The sequence below is a fragment of the Malaclemys terrapin genome, chromosome 1, assembly GCF_027887155.1.
Source record: "Malaclemys terrapin pileata isolate rMalTer1 chromosome 1, rMalTer1.hap1, whole genome shotgun sequence".
NCBI lineage: Eukaryota > Metazoa > Chordata > Testudines > Emydidae > Malaclemys > Malaclemys terrapin.
Window position 1 is genome coordinate 167,627,723 of NC_071505.1, and position 19,303 is coordinate 167,647,025.

Here is a 19,303-nt window from a genome sequence, read left to right on the forward strand (position 1 = left end):
CCTTCTGGGTGTGGTGTTCTGTCCCATCTAGTGGGACCAATACCACGAGAGAGAGTTAAATGTGTCTGCTTTACAGCCATAGCTAACAGCCAGTTGGCTTTTAGCTCATGCTGTAGAGGCTCATGCACTAAACTCCAGAGGTCCCCAGTTTGAGCCCGCCCGCCAATGACAGCCTGTCAGCGTTACATACACAGGATCATAAAAATCTCCAAAGCAGGTGTTTCTCAAATGAAAAAGATATTTGGATTTTACTTTAGTTTCACAAGCTTTCTCTTCCCAAATTATGATTGTAAAACGTGGGACACCAAATTGCTCAAGGCATGGGCTGCAGCATTGTGAAGCACTTGGCCTCATGTGCAACTTTGTCCTGGGTGACTACTACTAGCCATGGTGCAGCAGTAAGATGCCCCTAGGCACTGAGATTTTGGAGCACCCTAGATACAGTGTAATAATAAAAGCCTCCTGAGTTTTGTGATTTTGAAATACTTTGGAATTAATGCAGCTTTGGGTGCCTTCAGTTCTAGAATACTGAGGGTACTTTAGGGTAAAATTGGCCACGTGAACCTCCCTGCTGCCCCCCCCCCATTCCAAAATGACAAAAGTCAAACCCTCCTGCATGCAGCAGGCATGTGAAGCTGTACCAGAACATCAATCTCAGTGCACGTGGCTTCTTGTTCACTTTCACTGAAGGATTGTGGGGAGGAGGAAGCTGAGGTGTTATCGGAGGGTCACAGAAAGGTAGTCTGGATACATTTTGAATACCTATCTACTCCACTAATCTAGCATCAGACCACTGCAGTTGGTATAAAAGCCATTCCCTCAGCAACTCTGGTTGCCTGAAACAGTCTTTGTGTATCTCCCCTCTTTATCTCTGTTTAAATTCTCATCTTAAAACCTGACTTTTCTACCCTGCCTCCAGACCTCTTCATTTCTCTCCCTCTTGGTTATTGGCCTTATGACGAATGCTTTAATATTTTCACCATGCAAGGCCTTTATGTCACTGTTTCATGTAATTTATACCTGTGAGCTGGAGCCTTTCCCAACCTGCTCTCAAACACAGTCCACACAATGTGTAGAGTCCAAAATCACCCCCTTCCTGCTTTGGGGGTTTGGCTTTATTAACAAAGATACCAGCAATAAGAAAACAAAGTTCAGCTGTTTCTCAGGTTTCTCCCTCATGACTGCTCAGCCCACATCCTACATTGTCTCCCCAGACAGCCATTTCCATTCCCCTTTTATACAAGTGCAGTAATAAGCCACCTACCTCAATGAGTCAGCAAAACCCACTTAATCCTTTCCCAGAAGGGTCAAAACTTGCTAACAGGGTGGAGCGTTTCAGGCTTGTTATACGATCATATACTGTCCTCTGTCTTGAATAATTTAATTCTGCAACAGCCCTGGGATCCACTTTAAATGAAAAATATAATCTGAATTTACTGCGAAGAAACAAAATAAGTAAAACCTGTTCCTTTTCTTATTTCCCTCCTTCTGTTATTGTTTAATCACCTGATTTTGAGAACCCCTTTCACTCATAGATTACTGACCCTCTAGTGGTTAACCTCATCCTGGATCCTTACTTCTAACAGATCCAGAAGTCCAATCAATGAGGGATAGTGAGTGAAATGGTTCTAAGCTTCTACTGATTTAAAAAAAGACAGACACATTTTATCATTAATTATTCTGTAGATAACACTGCTGATGTGCATGGCACCACACAGACAAGTAGGAAGATAAAGTCCATGCCCTGTGTTGCTTACAATCCATATTAGGGAGTTACCATGCTGAGAAATGATAAAATCATAACAATATCTATCTCTCAAAATCATGGAGAAAAGGAGACGAGATGAAAAGACACAGAAAGAGAAAACTATTTTTATGGGAAGATTAGTACACCAATGACAGGTTTCTACCTGGGTTTCTACTTGTATTTAGTTTTAGGAATGCTGTTGCGGAAGTGTCTGGTGTTTCAAAATATAATCTAAATATGAGAGGGAGCAGATAATTTCAGAGTGGAGATCAGTGATGGAAGCTGCCTAAAGGTATTTTGAGATAAGATTTGAGGGAGAAATGGAAAATTTGGCTGGTGACGTATTATATTATTCAGCCAAATAGTAAGTGTCTTCATGTGTCAGAGACTTACACTGACGTACAATCCGCACAAATAACTCCTACGGTGGTGTCTAGACGAGTTGTCTTGTCACATGGAACGTCATAGGATTCAGCACACCATGGCAGGGATTAGAACCAGGGTCTCTGAAGTAAATGAACATAGAGCATGCTGACTTTAACCCAGAGACCAATTAAAACTGCCATCTCTTGAAAATAAATGTGAAATTACCACAGAGTTATCATTCAACAGAAACAAGATTTTCTCTTTGGGCTGTAGTCTTTCCATGTTGTATTTCAGCATGTATTAGTCACCCATTTGTTCATTACCAGAGATTGGTATGAGTACCACCTTTTATTTAAGGCAATAATGCTGAAAAATAATAAAAGACACAATCGGACTACAGACATAACAGACAGGCACCAGCTGAATTGCATACATGCATGAATCAAATTGAACACAGGACCTGTCCTCCAAAATAGAGCTTTACCTTTTGAATGAGATCAGAATATCCATTATTAAGACTACTAGTATTAAGTATTTTTTCCTCTTGTAGACCTCAAGCAACTAGCAGGAGACATAATCATATTGGACTGGGTCTAATTCCATCCAGTTGTGGGCAGTGGTATTACACAGACAGATCCATTAGTGTATTAAACTTCTAACAAGGAGGGTGCATTCTTAGAACATAAGAACGGCCATACTGGGTCAGACCAAAGGTCCATCTAGCCCAGTATCCTGTCTTCTGACAGTGGCCAATGCCAGGTGCCCCAGAGGGAATGACCAGAACAGGTAATCACCAAATGATCCATCCCCTGTCGCCCATTCCCAGCTTCTGGCAAACAGAGGCTAGGGACACCATCCCTGTCCATCCAGGCTAATAGCCACTGATGGACCTATCCTCCATGAATTTATCTAGTTCTTTTCTTGTTACTATATAGGTTATGTTAGCTCTACTATATACATGTCAAGATCCATCACCCTAAATATAATCATTTGAAAAAGGGTCAGACACTGTCAAGTAGTAATTTCAGAGTTTGGCCTTATGCTATATACAGTATGGGACTATCCTTGAGTTTCAAAGTCACTTTCCTCCCTGTAGTCTCAACCAATTGACAGCAAATAAATTAAGAAACCCTAAAATATAAATTCCCACAATAGCTACATTTAATGAATATTTTGTTCTGCTGCAGCTACTCAGTGGAGCAAACCTTAAATGTACTGTATTCCCCAAAATCATGTTGCTATTCATGACACTGATGAAGTACACATAAAAAAGCCAAATTGGCTTTTGTTTAATAAGAAAAGGAGTACTGTACTAAAAAAAACCCCTCAATATTTTCCATATGGGAAAAGGCAATGCTGATAAGAGATGAAACCACACTGTCAAGCATCTAGAGAAGGTTGTTAGTTCCCCATTCCCTTATTTATAATCAAAACAAAGCTAGAAATAATGCTAGAGTGATTCTTTAATAACTTCCGAAAAGTGAAATAGTCAAAACAAGATCTGACCAAACTCTTGACTTGTGGGTGCTGTCCCAGCGGGCAGAATAGCTTTACCTGCTATTGTTACTAAAATATTCTCCGGATACAAGTGTCTCCTAAAGATTTATTCACACCTACCCTAATCATTTAGCACAAGCTTCTTCTTTTTGACAAACCACAAACACTTCAAATGATTGATCTTCTTCCTCCAAGTCTGTTGATTAAGGTGAAGAAAACTTCTGCAGGACATCAGCAGTGGCCTGGAAATCATGAGGATGATCTGAAATATAATGATGAGTAATTCAGGTGAGACATCTGTGTCTGGGACTCCTGCTGAGGCAGGGACCCCACTTCAGTCCTGATGGTGCCTTAACAACCTTGTCCTCGGTCATTCCTCTCTTCTTCGCCGGAGCTTTGCCTTAGTTTCTTCTTGCCGGCTTCTCCAGGCAGCAATAATGGCATCATCATCCATTTCTTCTTCCTTGTGGGTACTTCGTCTGTACTGCGAGAATTGCCTTGATGCAAACCTCTCTTCACTTTCTTCCACCTTCTCTTCTCTGTCTCTGTCCTCTTCAGACTTTGAAAAACTCTGAATGAACTTTCTCTTTGCTCCAAATTCTGACATGTTGGAACTAGACTCCTCTTCAGATTTTTCCAAGTGACGGGATCTGACTCGACTCTGTGTTGATGGTCCTGGGGATTCAGAATCATAGGATGACTCTGGGCTTTCTTCCCTAGAACTTGTCTCTGTGGCCTTTGTTCGTGTGAATTTGTACATTTCCTTGTCCTCTTTTGCAGAGGTAGAGGAAAATCTTGATGTGGTTCTCAGTGAATCACCTTTACACTGATAGGAAGAAGAACTGTTCACCTCTTCTCTTTGGGATCTGGAGAAGCTATACTTGCATGCTTCAGAGTCCACCTCTCTGAGAGTGGATGATCTATTGTATTTCTCTCTAGCCTTTTCAGCATGGTCATGATATGATGTCTTTCCTTCTGCTTTCAGGCCACTCAGCCACTTATTAACATTGGTCTCCACCTCTGAATTTGTGGCACCAGTATTTGCAAACTGACCGGAGAAAGCAGAAGCTGTATCAGTTCTGTCAAGATCTGTTTGGAAGGGGTACCGAATGCCACCTATTGTGTTCTCTGTGTTGTCTTCGACTTTCTCTTCTTCATCTTCTCCCTGGGCCTTCTTCTTCTTAAATAAAGTGCTGCGCTTGTTGTCTCTGACAAGCTTCTCGATTTGATAATCTGACATTTTTTCTCTCATCTCTATTTGCATCTCCTTCTCCTTCCGGCTGAGTTTTTTGAGGTCAATATCATCTGCAAAGAGGCTGTACAGCGGCTTGCTTGTTTGAGTCACCCTCATGCTGGAGCTAGACGCTCCTGTCCTCACTCTCATTGAAGCATTGGAAGACAGAATGGACTGGGTGTCAGCACCGTTCATGTCCCTCTGGCGGAGCAGAGAGCTAGCTACAGACAAACCACTCTGTGCACTGAGAAGGGAGGTCTTGTCAGCATCGAGGCATCTGCCAAAGTCACCTGACTTCACGCTGAAGGCCAGTGTGGAGGGCGGGTGGGACAACATCATTATCTCATTTTGTTTCTGAGCAATGGTTTCATTAACCACACTGGCAATCCAGTTCTGAATGCTGGCCATGGATATCGCATCACCTGGGCCAACTGGGATGTTGGGTAGAGGTGTAGCTGGCATTTGGGGCTGCATAGCCCCAGCACTGCTTCTAGTCTGAGGTAAAGATGAACGGTTGCTCTGCATGCTCAGTGAAGAAGCTGAATCCTCAGCACCGCTTATGGAAGGCGCTGAGGGCCAAAGAGATGACAGCGGGATACTCCCACTCATTGCGCTCTCTGTCTCCCAGCTGCACAGGGACTGGCTTTCTTCCAGGATCTTTTTTGAATGTTCAAGTAGCTCCATTCTCCTCTGATTCCTTTTGGCTGAAGCAGAATCTTCGCCCTTGGCAAGCTCCACAATATCATCCTTGTTCTCATTGCCCACCCTCTTCTGGTGTTTTATTTTCCAGGCCTGGTAAGCTGTCAGGTTGACATCTGATAGATCCTTCTCTTCTTCTGCTGCCTCCTCAACTGGCTGGCTGCCATCATCCGTCTTGGGGGACACAGAGGATTCTAAATCCTTCTTGTGAAAGCCAAACTGGATTCTCTTGATCTTCCACCTTTCAAGAGGGGTCAGCTTGTCTTGGTTCTTTTTGCAGAAGTTATGAAAGGAGCTGGTGTCCGAGACAACACTCTCCACATCCACATCTCTGCTCTTTCTTCCTGGCTCTGGTTCTGGACTATCATCACCACTTTTATTCCTGGAACGGTATCTCTGAGCAGCTTCCTTCTCAATCTCCAGCAGCCTCTGGTTCCACATATCCCAGGTGCTCTCCGTAGACATAGAGTCTGTGCGGCCCCTCCTCAGCCTGTTGATGCTGCTGGCTTCCAGTTGTTGCTTCAGAATTCGGATATCAAGGCTGCTCACACTCTCCGTGTCACCCAGTTCACTTGAAGGATACGGCCTCCCTCCCATGTTGGGGACTCCATCCTCCTCCCTCGGTAGCCAATAACCTTCCTTTTCATATTTTGCATTTCGACTCTGCCACTCTTGAATCATCTGTTCCACATTCTCCTCACATTCCTCTCCTCCCTGATCTGGAAGTTTTGGAGGTGTGCTTTCCACATCTTGATTTGGTGGTTCTCTTGCTGGCAGGCCTTGCTTCTTCCTCCATTCCTCATACAGCTGTTCCTCCTCCTCCTCACTGATCAGAGTGGGCTGTTTGGAAACCAAGCTAGCTTTTCCCATGGATGAAGAACTCATAACACTTCCCAGAATGCTGGTGGTATCCTCTTCCTCTACCGTGATGGAGTGCACTTTGGCTCCCATGACACTCCCAGAGACCTCCACTCCAGACAGCAGGGAATGGGTCCCTGCTTTGATGACAGAACTCTGGCTGGCTGTGTCATCATCATCCCCAGCGTCTTCCTGCTCTCGTTCCTCCAGCAGCTTCTCATTGAGCTCCCTGAGCTGTTTCAGGAACCCATCATTGGGGTAAATGGCACGCTTCTTCCTTATAGTCATTAGGGCCTCTAAGATGGTCATGTGGTGGAAGATCATCAGGTAAGCAGCCACCAGCACAGCCGAGCGACTGATTCCCATTTCACTGCTTACCAGGATTTTACCTACAGGTATGAAATATAAAAGTGTCAGATGCTTTCAACAACCTACAAGATTAATTTGCAATGCATCCCATAGGGCCTGATCCAAAGTCCATTGATGTTAATGGATTTCTCAATTTCACTGCGGTTTAGATCAGAGCGATGTTAAGTATTTTTTTCTGTTTTATTTTCTGCTTTACCTTAATTAAAATTTGAGACAATCAAAATAATACCAAGTAACGTGTGTACATGTGCCACAAACTGTGGATGGGCACATTTTAAAATAAGCTAACTACAGAAATTGTATTAATAGTTTGTACTTATGTAGTGCATTTAATCAAAAAATCTCAAAGCACTTTACAAACATTAGTGAGTCAAGCCTTACAATACTCTTGACTTGCTGTGTGACCTTGTCTAAGTCACTTAGCTGCACTGTGCCTCAGTTTCCCCAGATGTAAAATGTTTGAACTTCTCCCATTTATCCCATGTATATCAATGTGCTAGTCACTCTGAAACCCAGCGAAGCAAATCTAAAGGGTCACCTATTTCACTATTGATGTTTTACCAGTTGAAACATTCAACTTCCCCTACTATCCCAAACTGCCTCTCACAAATTCCTACTTGCCAAAAGCCCCAGCTGCCTTCTATTAGCTCACCAGCTTTTCCTACTGAGACCTTTTGCAATGTAGTTACGTTGTCAACACAAAAATTAGCAGCACATTCAAAATGTAAGGGCAGAATAAAATTAAGTGAATTTAGTATGAAAATAAATAACACAAGGGATACTGAAGGCCACGGTAGAGGTAGAGGAAGACTGACTGTAGTATTCATTTTCATGTTTAATTCAGTTAAAATCTCTATTTTTAATTTTAGCTGCTATTGCTACAGAATTTCCAGAATGCTATACTAGAGTTCCATAGAAATAACCAGGCCATGGGGTGTGTTGCCATAGAATTTAGGTCCAACAGAGCATGCAGGACTTTGGCTATAACCACCTAGAAACACATTACCTGTTTTGTCTTTCAATAGCACAGTGACCCCTATTGTTCTGTAGTAGATAATCTAGCAAAGGTGAGGATTTAGCATACAAGACATAGCAGCAGATAGCCTTGAACAATAGCTGGATATTACTGCAATAGTCACACTTGATATGCTGGGCCTTCTGGGGGGGCAGTGTAGAACTAGGCCTAAGGTATTCACCAGGAGCCTTCCATCTACCATATACAATGGAGTCAAAGGGCAACTAGAAATCTGATCCAAAATATTCTCTGTGATGCCCAATCTCCTTATCTTACCTCTGTATGTCAGCAGTGCTTCATCAAGGAACTCCGCAGCCTGGTGAAAGTGTTTGGAAATGTCCATCTCTGGGAAATCATCCACCTCAATGCCCAAGTATTGGATATTCAAACCATTGTAGAAATCTGGCCCTGTGTACACGCCGGTACCGTGAGCCGCATTCAGGATATGAGTGATCCCAAGCCTCTTCAGACGGCCTTTGTTCACTGCAACACTCCTCCAAAGAAGAGAAAGCAATATTAGAAGTTGGCTCCTGTTCTGAGGCTGGAGAGAGACAGTCCATTGTCCAGGGGGCCAGCAGAGGTGGTGTTAGAAGGGGAGATGTCAGTAAGAGGGTAACCATGGCTTGATTAAAACGGAAAAAGAACAGAACAGAATGAACACAATGGGGCATGGAGAGTGGCAAGCCAAGCTGGATTTAACTCTTTGCCAGCCCAGTGAATGCGGTGGAAGGATATCTACAAAGGTCCTTTGCAATCTGAGGGGTTAGAAAAGGAACAGGGTTTTGGCTGAGAGGTGTGTACCAGAGCTCTGAACAATCTAAGGGCAAGAAAAGGTGCATGATATTGAAGACGAGATCTTTAACATGTCTGACTGGTGCACTCAGATTGACCAAGCAGCAGTTTAGATAGATTCCCATGCAGGGACTTTCCCTTTGTCCTTAAACTCAGGGACAGATTGGAAAAAACACTGTGTGAGGATACTCTCTCAAGCTCCTGCCACAACTGAAACTCCACCCACTCATGACTCCACCACCCACTCATGACTCCAAAATGAGATTACACTCTCAGTAGACTATGCAAATCTTCATCATATGATAGTCCCTCTCCTTTCTTGGAAGCTTTGATTAGTAATATAATAATTAATGATATTCACATGTAAGTTGCCATAGGTATTCTTCAAAGCTGACTCCCCATTGAGATACATAAGAGAGTTCACATCTCTTAGAGCTATTATTTCAGGCTCTCTCCAGACTCAGGCACAGCAGGGGATTGGTTAGACTCTGTTCACATTTTGAAGCTTCCTTTGCAATCATAAGAGCCAGAGACTCTTAAATAAAATCTGAGATTCTGGAGCACAAAACAGTGGCTGCCAGGCAGAAGTACCCAGTCACCAACTTGGTGCAACCCTTCCCAACCTGACCTCTGCTTAAAGGAATATTCTATCTGTTGGGCTGTCTCTGCTTCATAGACACTGATATGGACACACAAGTTTACCCTTTCCACCCAACCATCTGACTTCTCTGTCTCTCAAATGGCTAATACAGACTATAGAACAATGAGTAGCATCACAGGCTGTCAAGATCTGTGAATGGTGAAAATGAGATAGGAGCAGGAGATAGGGCCAACTCAGCAGCTTAGAGTAGGGTTTCTATCCCATTTAGGTGAACAGAAGACAAGCCCAAATGTCCATTATGTCCAGCCCAAGAGACGGAGGTGTCTGTAACCTCCCTCTATTCTAAGATTAGCCAGAAGAGTAGCACCCTCTCAGTGGTCTTCTAGCAGTTTATATTCAGTACTTACTTGAGAGATGCTCAAAGAGAAGCAAGGTGCTGCAGGACACATTACTGATGATTCATTAGATAGCACTCTTCCCTCTCAGTGCTGAACCAATGCCCCAGCACAATGCTAGGGAGCACTCGGCTGCTGAAGGTGCTGTCTTTTGGAAGAGCCATAAAACAGACTCTGGACACCTGTCTTCAATAAATTGCATGGCATTTCCCCCCTCTTTTTAAAGGAATAGGCGTTCCTGTGTCTGGGCCAAATTCCAACTGCAGTAATTTCATTTTGCTTACAGTTTCCTAGGTGCTTTTAATTGGATATGGTGTTCTTCCCCTCCTTTCCTAAACTGTTCTGAAGTGTCAATACGTGTGGTGCAAAAGCTGTGGTTTTTTACAGAAGTGGTTGCTTTTCAGTGCAGTGTGATCTTTGTAGACATAGACTGTAAAATGTCTTTGGATCTCTGGGGATGAAAGGCAATACATGTAATATATATTATGCTGAGGTGACTTTAGTGATTCCATCAAACCCTTCACTAGGAATTTTGTGCGATCTCAAGGACAAAAGTTCATACTCACTTTTCTGCTATAAAGACGTTGGGCCAGACTTCATCCACAGGATCCCAGGGGGACTCCAGCCTGTCCTTCATGAGTGCCCTCTGCAAGTCCATCACACACGGTGTGTTGAACAAGCTGGTGTCATCAATCTTATCTTTAACTCGGTTGTACAGGTCCTCCACCAGCAGCTGCTCTGCAGACTCCAACATCCCCGGACAAACTGAATCCACTTTAACCTCCTTTGGCTTCAGCTCTGGAATGAGCTGACTGTCACTCAAAGCATGTGAAGAATTCACTATTCTTTCTCCCTGGAACAATCCTGGGGGCTTCTTAACTTTGTTCAACAGTGTCCACCCACCCAGTCTGAAATGTGTGCATGTGTGCACTCAGGCAGTAGCCTCAGGGCAGTTAATAGGGGACTGAGCACAGTAACCTTTCCTTTCATCCCTTGTAGATCTAGGTTGGCTAAGGTTACAAGTGAAAAGGAGTCTGGGGAAGTCTCATTCTAATCCCAAGCATATGGGGAAGGGAGCTTGCCCAGTGGTTAGAGCCAGGACTGGTGGAAGCTCCCTAACATTGTGTGTGTGGGGGGAGGGACCAGTGCCCAAACCAGGGCCTCACCCCCTCTCCTCCCCAAGACTCTGCCCCTTGCTTGCTCCTCTCTGCCACCTCTCCACCATTGCTTGCCCTTACGGCCAGTAAAAAGTCGGAGGGCATAGTCCTCCCACTTTTAAAAGTGAGGGGGCCATGGACCCCTGCCCCCGCCACCCCCGTTCCGGTGCCCCTGGTTAAAGCAGGGAGCTGTGAATCAGGACTCTTTCACTGTATTCTATGGCTCTGCCACTGACTCACTATGTGACTTTAAGGCAAGTCTCCAAACATGTCTGTGTAATGGTATGTAAAATGGAGATAACCTCGCTACCTCATGGTGGGGGTGGAGGGTTATGAGGCTTCATGAAAGTTTGTTTAGCACTTTAAGATCCCCAGATGAAAGAGGCTAACCAAGTGCAACCAAAGTCTTTCTTACTTACCCTGCCCCTTTGAGCCGCTTACCTTCATTGATTATCTGTTTAGCAGCTACTGCAGAGGACAGGTGGATAGGCTCCATGAAGATGCTTTCTGTCTCTGTGTCTGATATCACTGAATACCTGCCAGTCAATGACATTGGTATTAGACAAACACTTCCTCATCTGCCCTGCACCTCTGGTATTGCTTCCCTTCTCAACCATTTCAGAAGGGAGCAGCAGGGAGGGCAGACAAAGGACCTTATGAGGGATGGAGGGAAAGATACTCCCCCCTGGATGGTGTGACAAGTGCCTTTGGAACAGATCTCTAGCATCCAAAGGATGTCTGCAAGAGGTGGTGGGGGATCCTATGGGAGAGGATTTGGAGGTAGGAATGAGGGGCTATGTGGCAGCAAGTGGGTAAGAGTGAGGCCTGCAATGAGGATCTGCAGTCAGTGGAAAGAGACTGCAGAAGAACAGACCTGGAGAGGGAGTTCCTGCAAAGGAGGACTGCAGGTAGGTGGGTGGGATGGGATTGTTAGATGGGTTATTCATGTGAAGGAGAATTCAAGGGTATATCCACACAGCTAGCTTTTTCGCTTGTTATAGTAGAAGGAGGCACTAGAGATTGGCTCTATAGATTAAAGAGTATCCCACTATCATGGCTTCTGAGCCCAGGCTCCAGCCCGAATGTCTACACAGCTATTTTAGCGTAGTAGCACAAGCCCCAGGAGCCAGAATCTATAGACTTGGACTCTGAGACTCACTGCTGCAGGCTCCTGCTTGCTGCGTAGATGTATTACTCCTGGGGGATTTTTCACCACTGTGCATGTGCATAATTCATGTGCCACGCATATTTTTATTTTTTTCAGCAGCAAATAGCTTCTGCTGGAAAGTTGCTGAAGTTCTGCCTTTTGCCCACCAGAGGGCACTGTGATGCGAAAACAGAGCAGCCACTCCTGGCTAGCCCCAGCTATGACAGGGAAGAGAAAGAGCCTGCAGTGCCTTCTTCACAGCGCCTCTTGGGCCAGGTCAGGAGACAGACAACATGGGGCACATGGGGTTGCTGAGAGTCACAGACAGGGGCAGGGGCTGAATGGGAGTGGAAGCACAGGGCCATCGGGGGAGTAGGATGCAGGGCCACATGGGAGAAGGAGGATGGTTGAATGGGGGCACAGAGACACATGGGGATAGGAGAGAGGGAGGTGCAGGGTCACACGGGGATGGGGAAGGGAGTGCAGGGCCACATGGGGGAATGGGGGTGGCTGAGTGGGGACACAGAGACACATGGAGATGGGGAAGGGGGTGCAGGGACAGATGGGGATGGGGGAGGGGGCTGGCTGAGGGGGAATGGGTGTCTGAGTGGGAGTGGAAGGACAAATGTGGATGGGGTACAAGGACACATAGGGACAGGGGCAGATGTGCCTGACTGAATGGGGGAAGCTAGGGGTCAGTCAGGGTCTGCATGGGGGAAGATCCCTAATAATCCTTCTCTGACTCCCCCCAAAAAACCTGTTCCATACTTTTCCCATCCATACCCAACAACCTTCCAAGTTCACACCCATGCTCCTTTCCAGGAATTATTTCTCTCTCCCTTAGCTCCTCCGTTACCCGTAACTCCCTACACTGCTTTTGAGGGGTGTGGGAAATATGGTTCTGTATTGTAGTTTAAATGAATTATTACTCAAGAGTTCTGTATTAATATGCCTAGTAAGGAATCTATTTGTCAAAAAACATTTCCTGAATCTTTTTTGTTGTCTGTATTGTTAGACATATTTGCTGACAGGTATTTTGAAATAAATTACCAAAATAATTAAAATTGGTGTGATTATACTGTGTTATTTTGACAAATAAAATATGCAGAATTTTACAGAATTTCAAAATATTGTGAGCAGAATTTTTAATTTTTTTGTACAGAATTCTCCCAGGAGTAATGTATCCCAAGTGGCTTGGAGATCCACTGCTAGATAGATGGCGCTATCTGGGGGTAGAAAGAGAGTCATAAACATCCATTTTATTCCATATAAGTTCTTGTACCTCCCTCGTCACTAATATCTGAGTGTCATTCCAGACACAGCTACTCCAAGGTTGCTGCTCTGCTTTCATATGAAGGGTGGCTTCTGACTAGAGTTTGGTGAAGAATTCAGAACAAATGATGCTGCAGTTTTGGCCCTTTTTCTGTTAGCAAATTGTCTGCAAACACTATTTGACTTTTATAGATGTGTTTGTTCTTCCAGATTATTTGATGGATGGTTTAAGTGATCATATGGCAGGCTATGGATCTCATGCAAGCTACTCACCACAGTGACTGCATCATAATTTGACATTCACTGTGTGTTTGGTCAAGCAAGTCACATGGTATTGTTTCTGATCTCTAGTTGGACAATTATCAACCCCACCAACAGTTTTCATGATGGCTGCTTGTACATTCAAGACCAGATTTTCAAAGCTAGTTAGGCGCCTAGTGGGATTTTCAAAAGCAGCTAGGTATCTAACACCCATTGAAATCAATGAGTTTTAGGCACCCAGTTGCTTTTGGAAATCTCACTAGGCACCTAAATACCTTTAAAAATCTGCCCTCATTTGAATACACATTTATATGAGTATTTGTGACCCGTTCTCTGCCTGTGAACATTTTTGCAAACAAAAATGTACTCCTTTGATTGTCAATGGAAAATGAATTAAAGGTTCGTTAATATAATCATAGTGGTTCTGTGAACTATGTGAAATAAGTTTGGGGCCTCGATTCCATTCCCAGGGGACAGGTAGCCACATAAAAAAGCCTCCATTGAAACTGCTGATAACTGGGCTCCTTGTTGATAGTCTCAACAGAGGTGTCAAGGACAGAACAGGTCATATATACTGAGCTCCCCTCTCATCCCTGGAGGAGGTCACTCTGGGTTACTTCCACAGGGGCTAGTATAGAGGAAGCTTATTCTGCTGGTGCTGTACTTGTTCAATGGATAAATTGAGGGCATAAATCTCCAGAGCTGTCAATCCTACCCTTTCACCAGGAATAGATTTATATACAAAGAATATATTAAAGAAAGACACGCTGAGTTCATTGTGAGCAAGTAAAGGATAAAACCCCAGGGAAGCTTGTCCCCTGTGCCCCTCTCTGGTCCTCAGGGCCCAGTATGGCATTGGGGTTAGACATCTGACTGTGGAGACACACTCTCTCTCTCTCTATCTTGAATTGGTAGCTGTTTCCTCTTCCTCCATGAGAAGGCCTGGACATCTCAGGCTTCTGCACACACCAGCCTGGCTGCCAGCTGCATGGATTAAATTGGGTCCCATAATAACTGGCCATGGGAGGGTAGGTGGACAGCATCATTCCAAACCCAGGAGCAGTTGGGGAGACTGGGGCAGGCAGGAAGGACTGTGCAGTGTGATGGGTTGCTGCAGAAAGAGTTGGAGAGTTCAGACTTCAGCTGATATAATTAGATGGAGGCAGGATGTGGTGGAGGACGGGGGCCACAACTGCACCAAATTTTTACAGTGGGAAAGTGTATTACCCTTCCTCTCCCCTCAGTTAAGACTGTCTGAACAGATTTTGCACATGCTTGGTCCCCAAATTCCCCTCCCGGTTGACACCAAGCATGTGGCGTCTCAGCCCAAACCAGTATTTGTGGAGAGAATCTTGATGAGCAACTACGGACAGGGAATTTAAGGGCACCCACTCCTGTTAGCTACACAGAGTGGTGGGGAACAAAAGTGGGCAGGAAACCCCACAACATCTGCAGAAGAGGGATTTGCAGAAGGCTCCACAAATCTAAGTGTGATTCTGGGAGTAAGGAGGGAGAAGAGCAAGGTAGTAGCCATTGCATGTAGCATGCTCCCCTCTGCAGAGCTCAGCTTTCGCTGTGGAAATCCATGTGCGTGGTGGAATGTCCAGGCCTGCAGTCTGTTTGAAAAGGAGGAATGGGGCATGGCTGTTGGAGCCACGGACAATGGTATCATCTCCAAAGGGAGCTGTGCTGCTAGGGGCACCCAGAGACGCATGCTGAGGGGATGGCTTTACAGTCTACATTATAGGCCAGGTTCTGAACAGATTTCCCAGAGGATAGGTAAGAAGATTAAATTCTCCCGTCACCTCCTGGAATGGTTCCTTACTATTAGGGCTGGGGAGTTTGTAGGGGGAGGAATCATTTGGTATTACTAACTACATCCTCTTCCCCCTCTGTGCTGACTCAAACTCCTCCTGCTGCTGCTGGACAAGTTGTGTTTTTAACATTCCAAGTTAACCTGCATGGTGCCTGGGGCACAAGTTGAATCCCCTGGGTTTGTCCTGGGCTGAGGTTAGCCTAGACAAAAAAAGTGGTGGTACTGTGAAGCTCCACTCACTGCCAAAACACCACCCACTGCTGAAACACCTTGTAACAGGGTTGGCACCCGCCTCTTGCAAGCATCTTCCTGGTAGGGTGCATGTACTTGCAATCTCTCAGTTTGTGGTGCTATAACAGGGTGTTACCTGCCTCTCGCAAGTGCCCCTTGATCAAGTGCATGCCTACAATCACTCAGTTTGTGGAACGGGGTAGCACCCTCTCCTTGGTTAATGGTTTCTTAGGCAGGTCTTCAGTGACTTGGCCTTCTGGACAAGTCACACATGCTGTCTGTAGGTGGAAGAGAACAAACCCCTTCTGGGGTATACAGTCTTTACCTTCTTCCGACCTTGATATGGGGACATACCCTCAGGGCTTCCTCCCTGGAGACACTGTCTTCTTGCAGCCCTCCCTGGGCTCAGACCTTTCCCAGTCCCAGCAGCCAGCCAGGAACTCCTTCTTAGCTCCGCTGGTCCCTGCCCATACTGAGCTGTCTGTGGTCCTGCTGCTCTTTCAGCCAGCCATGAACTCAGTCCTCTCTCTGCCAGCTCCAGGCAGCAACTGACTGACCAACTCTATCTCTGCTACTCCTTTTTATATAGCCCTCCTGGTGCCTGATTGGCCACTCTTGCAGCCCCTTTGATTGTCTGCTTTCCCTACAGCCAACTCTAGGCCACTCTCCTCTCTGGGATGGGGTATGACAGGGCCCTGAGGCTTCCAACAAGGAGCAGCTGGACCTAGTCCACCCCGTCACACATCTCAACAAAACAAAACCATAAAGTGACTGCGCTGGAGTCCTTCGCAGGGGTGTGCTGGTGCCTCAAGTGCTTGTGTGAGTACTGCTCCTAGTGCTGGCTTCAAGGGGGAGTTGTGATGGTCCTGAGCTACTGCCAATAGGTCGCAGGAATTTCTGTGCTGCTGCCACCACTTGAATAGCTCCATGGACATTCTCCTCCTGAGAGCCCCCTTCCAGTTCCTCCAGCTACTGCCCTTCCCCTGACTGGCCAGCATCACTGACCAGCAGGAAGGGAGCAGGGCCGGATTCCAGTAGGGTGTGTAACACTGACAGATCCGGGCCATCTGCAGGCAGGATTGAACCTGGGACCTCTGGAGCTTAGTGCATATGACAAAAGCCATATGACTCTTAGTTAAGGCTATGGAGCACATCTCATTCGCTCTCTCTCTCCCCCCCGTGGTCTCAGTGCCACTAGATGGGACAGAACACCACACCCAGGAGGTGTGTGGGTTACAAGCCCTGATCCTGGGAGGGCAGCTTGTAGCCATTTGAATGGAAGTGTCTCTGCAACTTTAACTGTGGCATTTGGTACTGATGGCAGAAAAGGTAATAAGTGAAGGAGATGGTTCTGTTCAGTCTGAATGGCTGATCAGGTGAGGAGGAGAAGAGAGAGGTGGTCATTAGACGATATTTCTACATGATTATATTGCATATGAGCCCAGAAAATTGCATGAATGAATACAATAAAACGAAGCAAACATTCTAGCTGTTGCTGGTAGCAAACCTCATGGTTAAGGCTGTTAATGGAAACCGCATCTTACCCATTTGCATATAACCACATGCCCCAAAATATCTCCTTTTTGGCAGAATCTTTCCATTGCTCCCTACTTCCTGGCCCAGGTGCAATTTGAAAGTTTCTGGGAAATCCTGTCAGGAATTTTGCATTAAGAAGCAGGCACTAAAAAAAACAAAAAAACCTCATCACACTTATTTTGACTAAAAGACACCTCAAAACTGGCAGAAGCCCAACTTTTGCTGCCCTGTAAGTGGCATTCTCCTGCCTTGTTCCCAGCCCTCCTGTGAGAGATAGGCCTGAAAACCCAAAATCCAAATAGCCTCAATCTCTGGGGGGTTAAAATCCACACACGGGGTTTGCAAATCCATATACTGGGCTGAATCAAAAGCGTGGATCCCAACATAGCTGGATTTTAAAAGCCAATCTGAATTTTGCAAATTAACAGGAGGAGGGAGAGTATAAGGAGTGGGAAAGCAATAATACTTCCTCCCAATAATGCTTTTCTCTCTCTCTCTCTCTCTCTCTCTCTGTGTGATCTATGATGAATGAATGGGATAAATAACACATGAGCTCCATCCCCACAGCGTCTCTCCCCGTCACCCAGTATGGCCTATGCTGGTATTCTAAATCCCTGCCTCTTAGAGGAGAGGGAAGCCTGAGGCTATGTTCTTGATCTGAGTAGGATGGGTATGTGTGGAGTAGGGGATGAAGGGGAAGCAATTTGTTACATGCAGTCAGGAAGCCATGGCAGTCCCTGTGGCAAATACACTCACTGGCTGGGAGAGGGGCTGCGGAGGTAGTTGGCCTGCACTGCCTTCACGTCTGGCCTGTCCTCTTCATCTGGTACCACCTGCTCGCTGTCTGAGTCCTTGCTGCTTGCCATGGCCAGCTCTGAGGATCTGAAGGAGCTGGGGAGATGGCAGGGAGAGGGAAATAAGAATACAACAAGCATAAGCACTGCACTCAGGAAAACCCTTTCAGGCGAGGCGTTGGCTGCCACCTGTCCAAATTTTCCCAGGATAATCCTTTTGTGAGGTAGCTGTCCCAGGAAATCTGTAAGAGCGCTCAGCACATACTGCCAGCTGCGCAGTTTTATGGGCTCAGGATCATTTTGTACCTCAGAGGTGGCAACCCCAGGCTGGGCAGGCTGCAGGCAGGGCATTCCCCATGCCCTGCGCTGTGGTGGTAACACAGTGATTTTGCATTGCAGACCATTATTACAGAAGTGGCATGAACACCTTTCTGGCTGGCAGGGGCTGGGGAACTGTGCAGAGAAGGAGCAAACAGGCATGGGGGCCAGGAAGGAGTAAGGGCCTTGGGTGGCTGTGCAGAAACTCTATTTCCTTCCACACAGCTCAGCCCTGCTAATAGACACTAGAACAGAGGTGCCTGAACTGTGGGGCGTGCCCCCCTAGGGGAGCATGGAGGAACGTTCGGGGGGGCATGGCTGGGGCCTGGTCCATCCCCCACAGAGGGGCAGGGAGGGAGTGCCACCCAGCTCCTCTCCTGGCCCTGGCCCTGGCTGCTGGCTGCGTGCCCGGGGCTCCGCGCCTGGTGCCCCGGCTGCTGGCCCTGCAGCCAGTGCCCTGACTGCTGGCCTTGGCCCCCAGCCAAGGCTCTGCTATCCCTCTCTGTGTCACCCCCACCACCAGAGCCATGGCCCTGGCTCCTGGGTGGGGGTGGCGTGAGGTAAAAAGTTTGAAGGCCACTGCACTAGAAGGGGCCTCATCCAGCTAAGTATGGGGGGCTGGACATGGAGACTGAAGAAAATGAGGGTGGGGAATATGAGGAGCTACCATCCTCATAACCAAACACTGCAAAGGATCAAGGCCAAACCCTTGATTCTGACCAACTTTAAACCCCAGGACTCGCCCTCAGGAGGCCTTTGCCATGAGCCCATGATACCAGCCTCTGCCAGCGTGCCGTGGAGTGTGTGTGTGTGTGTGGGGGGGTGATATTATTTGGTTGGGAATCTGGAGAAGCAGCAGCCAGTTCCTCAAGCTTCACAGAGTGACTTCTGGCTCTCACTCAGAGAGTGTCTGTCCTATTCCAGCCCCAAGGGCTCAGATATCCCTTGGCAGCTGGTCTCAGATATCAGTGCAGCCATGTCCCATAAACAAGGGCTGACGTTGCTGCCGCTCATGGAGTTGGGGAGATGGGAAGCAAAGATGTGAGGAAATGGCACTTACCGTCTGTGTCTGGAGCTCTCCTGACAGCAGAATGGTCACTCCCCGTCTTAGGCTCAGCGACGGAGCCCAGTGGATGGGGCAGGAAACTTGGCAGGGGATGCAGCTAGAGCGAGAGATCAGCCGCCCTTCCTCTCTCTC

At 46.5% G+C, this 19,303-nt stretch overlaps 1 protein-coding gene across 1 annotated transcript; it reads right to left on the reverse strand.

The window, feature by feature from the left end:
* Window positions 1–1,856: 1,856 nt before the first annotated feature.
* On the reverse strand, window positions 1,857–19,303 carry STYXL2 (serine/threonine/tyrosine interacting like 2). Its single transcript, XM_054046435.1, has 6 exons — window positions 19,166–19,303; window positions 17,750–17,884; window positions 11,172–11,266; window positions 10,140–10,371; window positions 8,062–8,279; window positions 1,857–6,790 (listed from the first exon to the last, which is right to left on the reverse strand). The coding sequence occupies exons 2-6, from the start codon at window positions 17,857–17,859 to the stop codon at window positions 3,981–3,983; spliced, it is 3,465 nt and encodes a 1,154-aa protein (XP_053902410.1). The 5' UTR covers window positions 17,860–17,884; window positions 19,166–19,303; the 3' UTR covers window positions 1,857–3,980.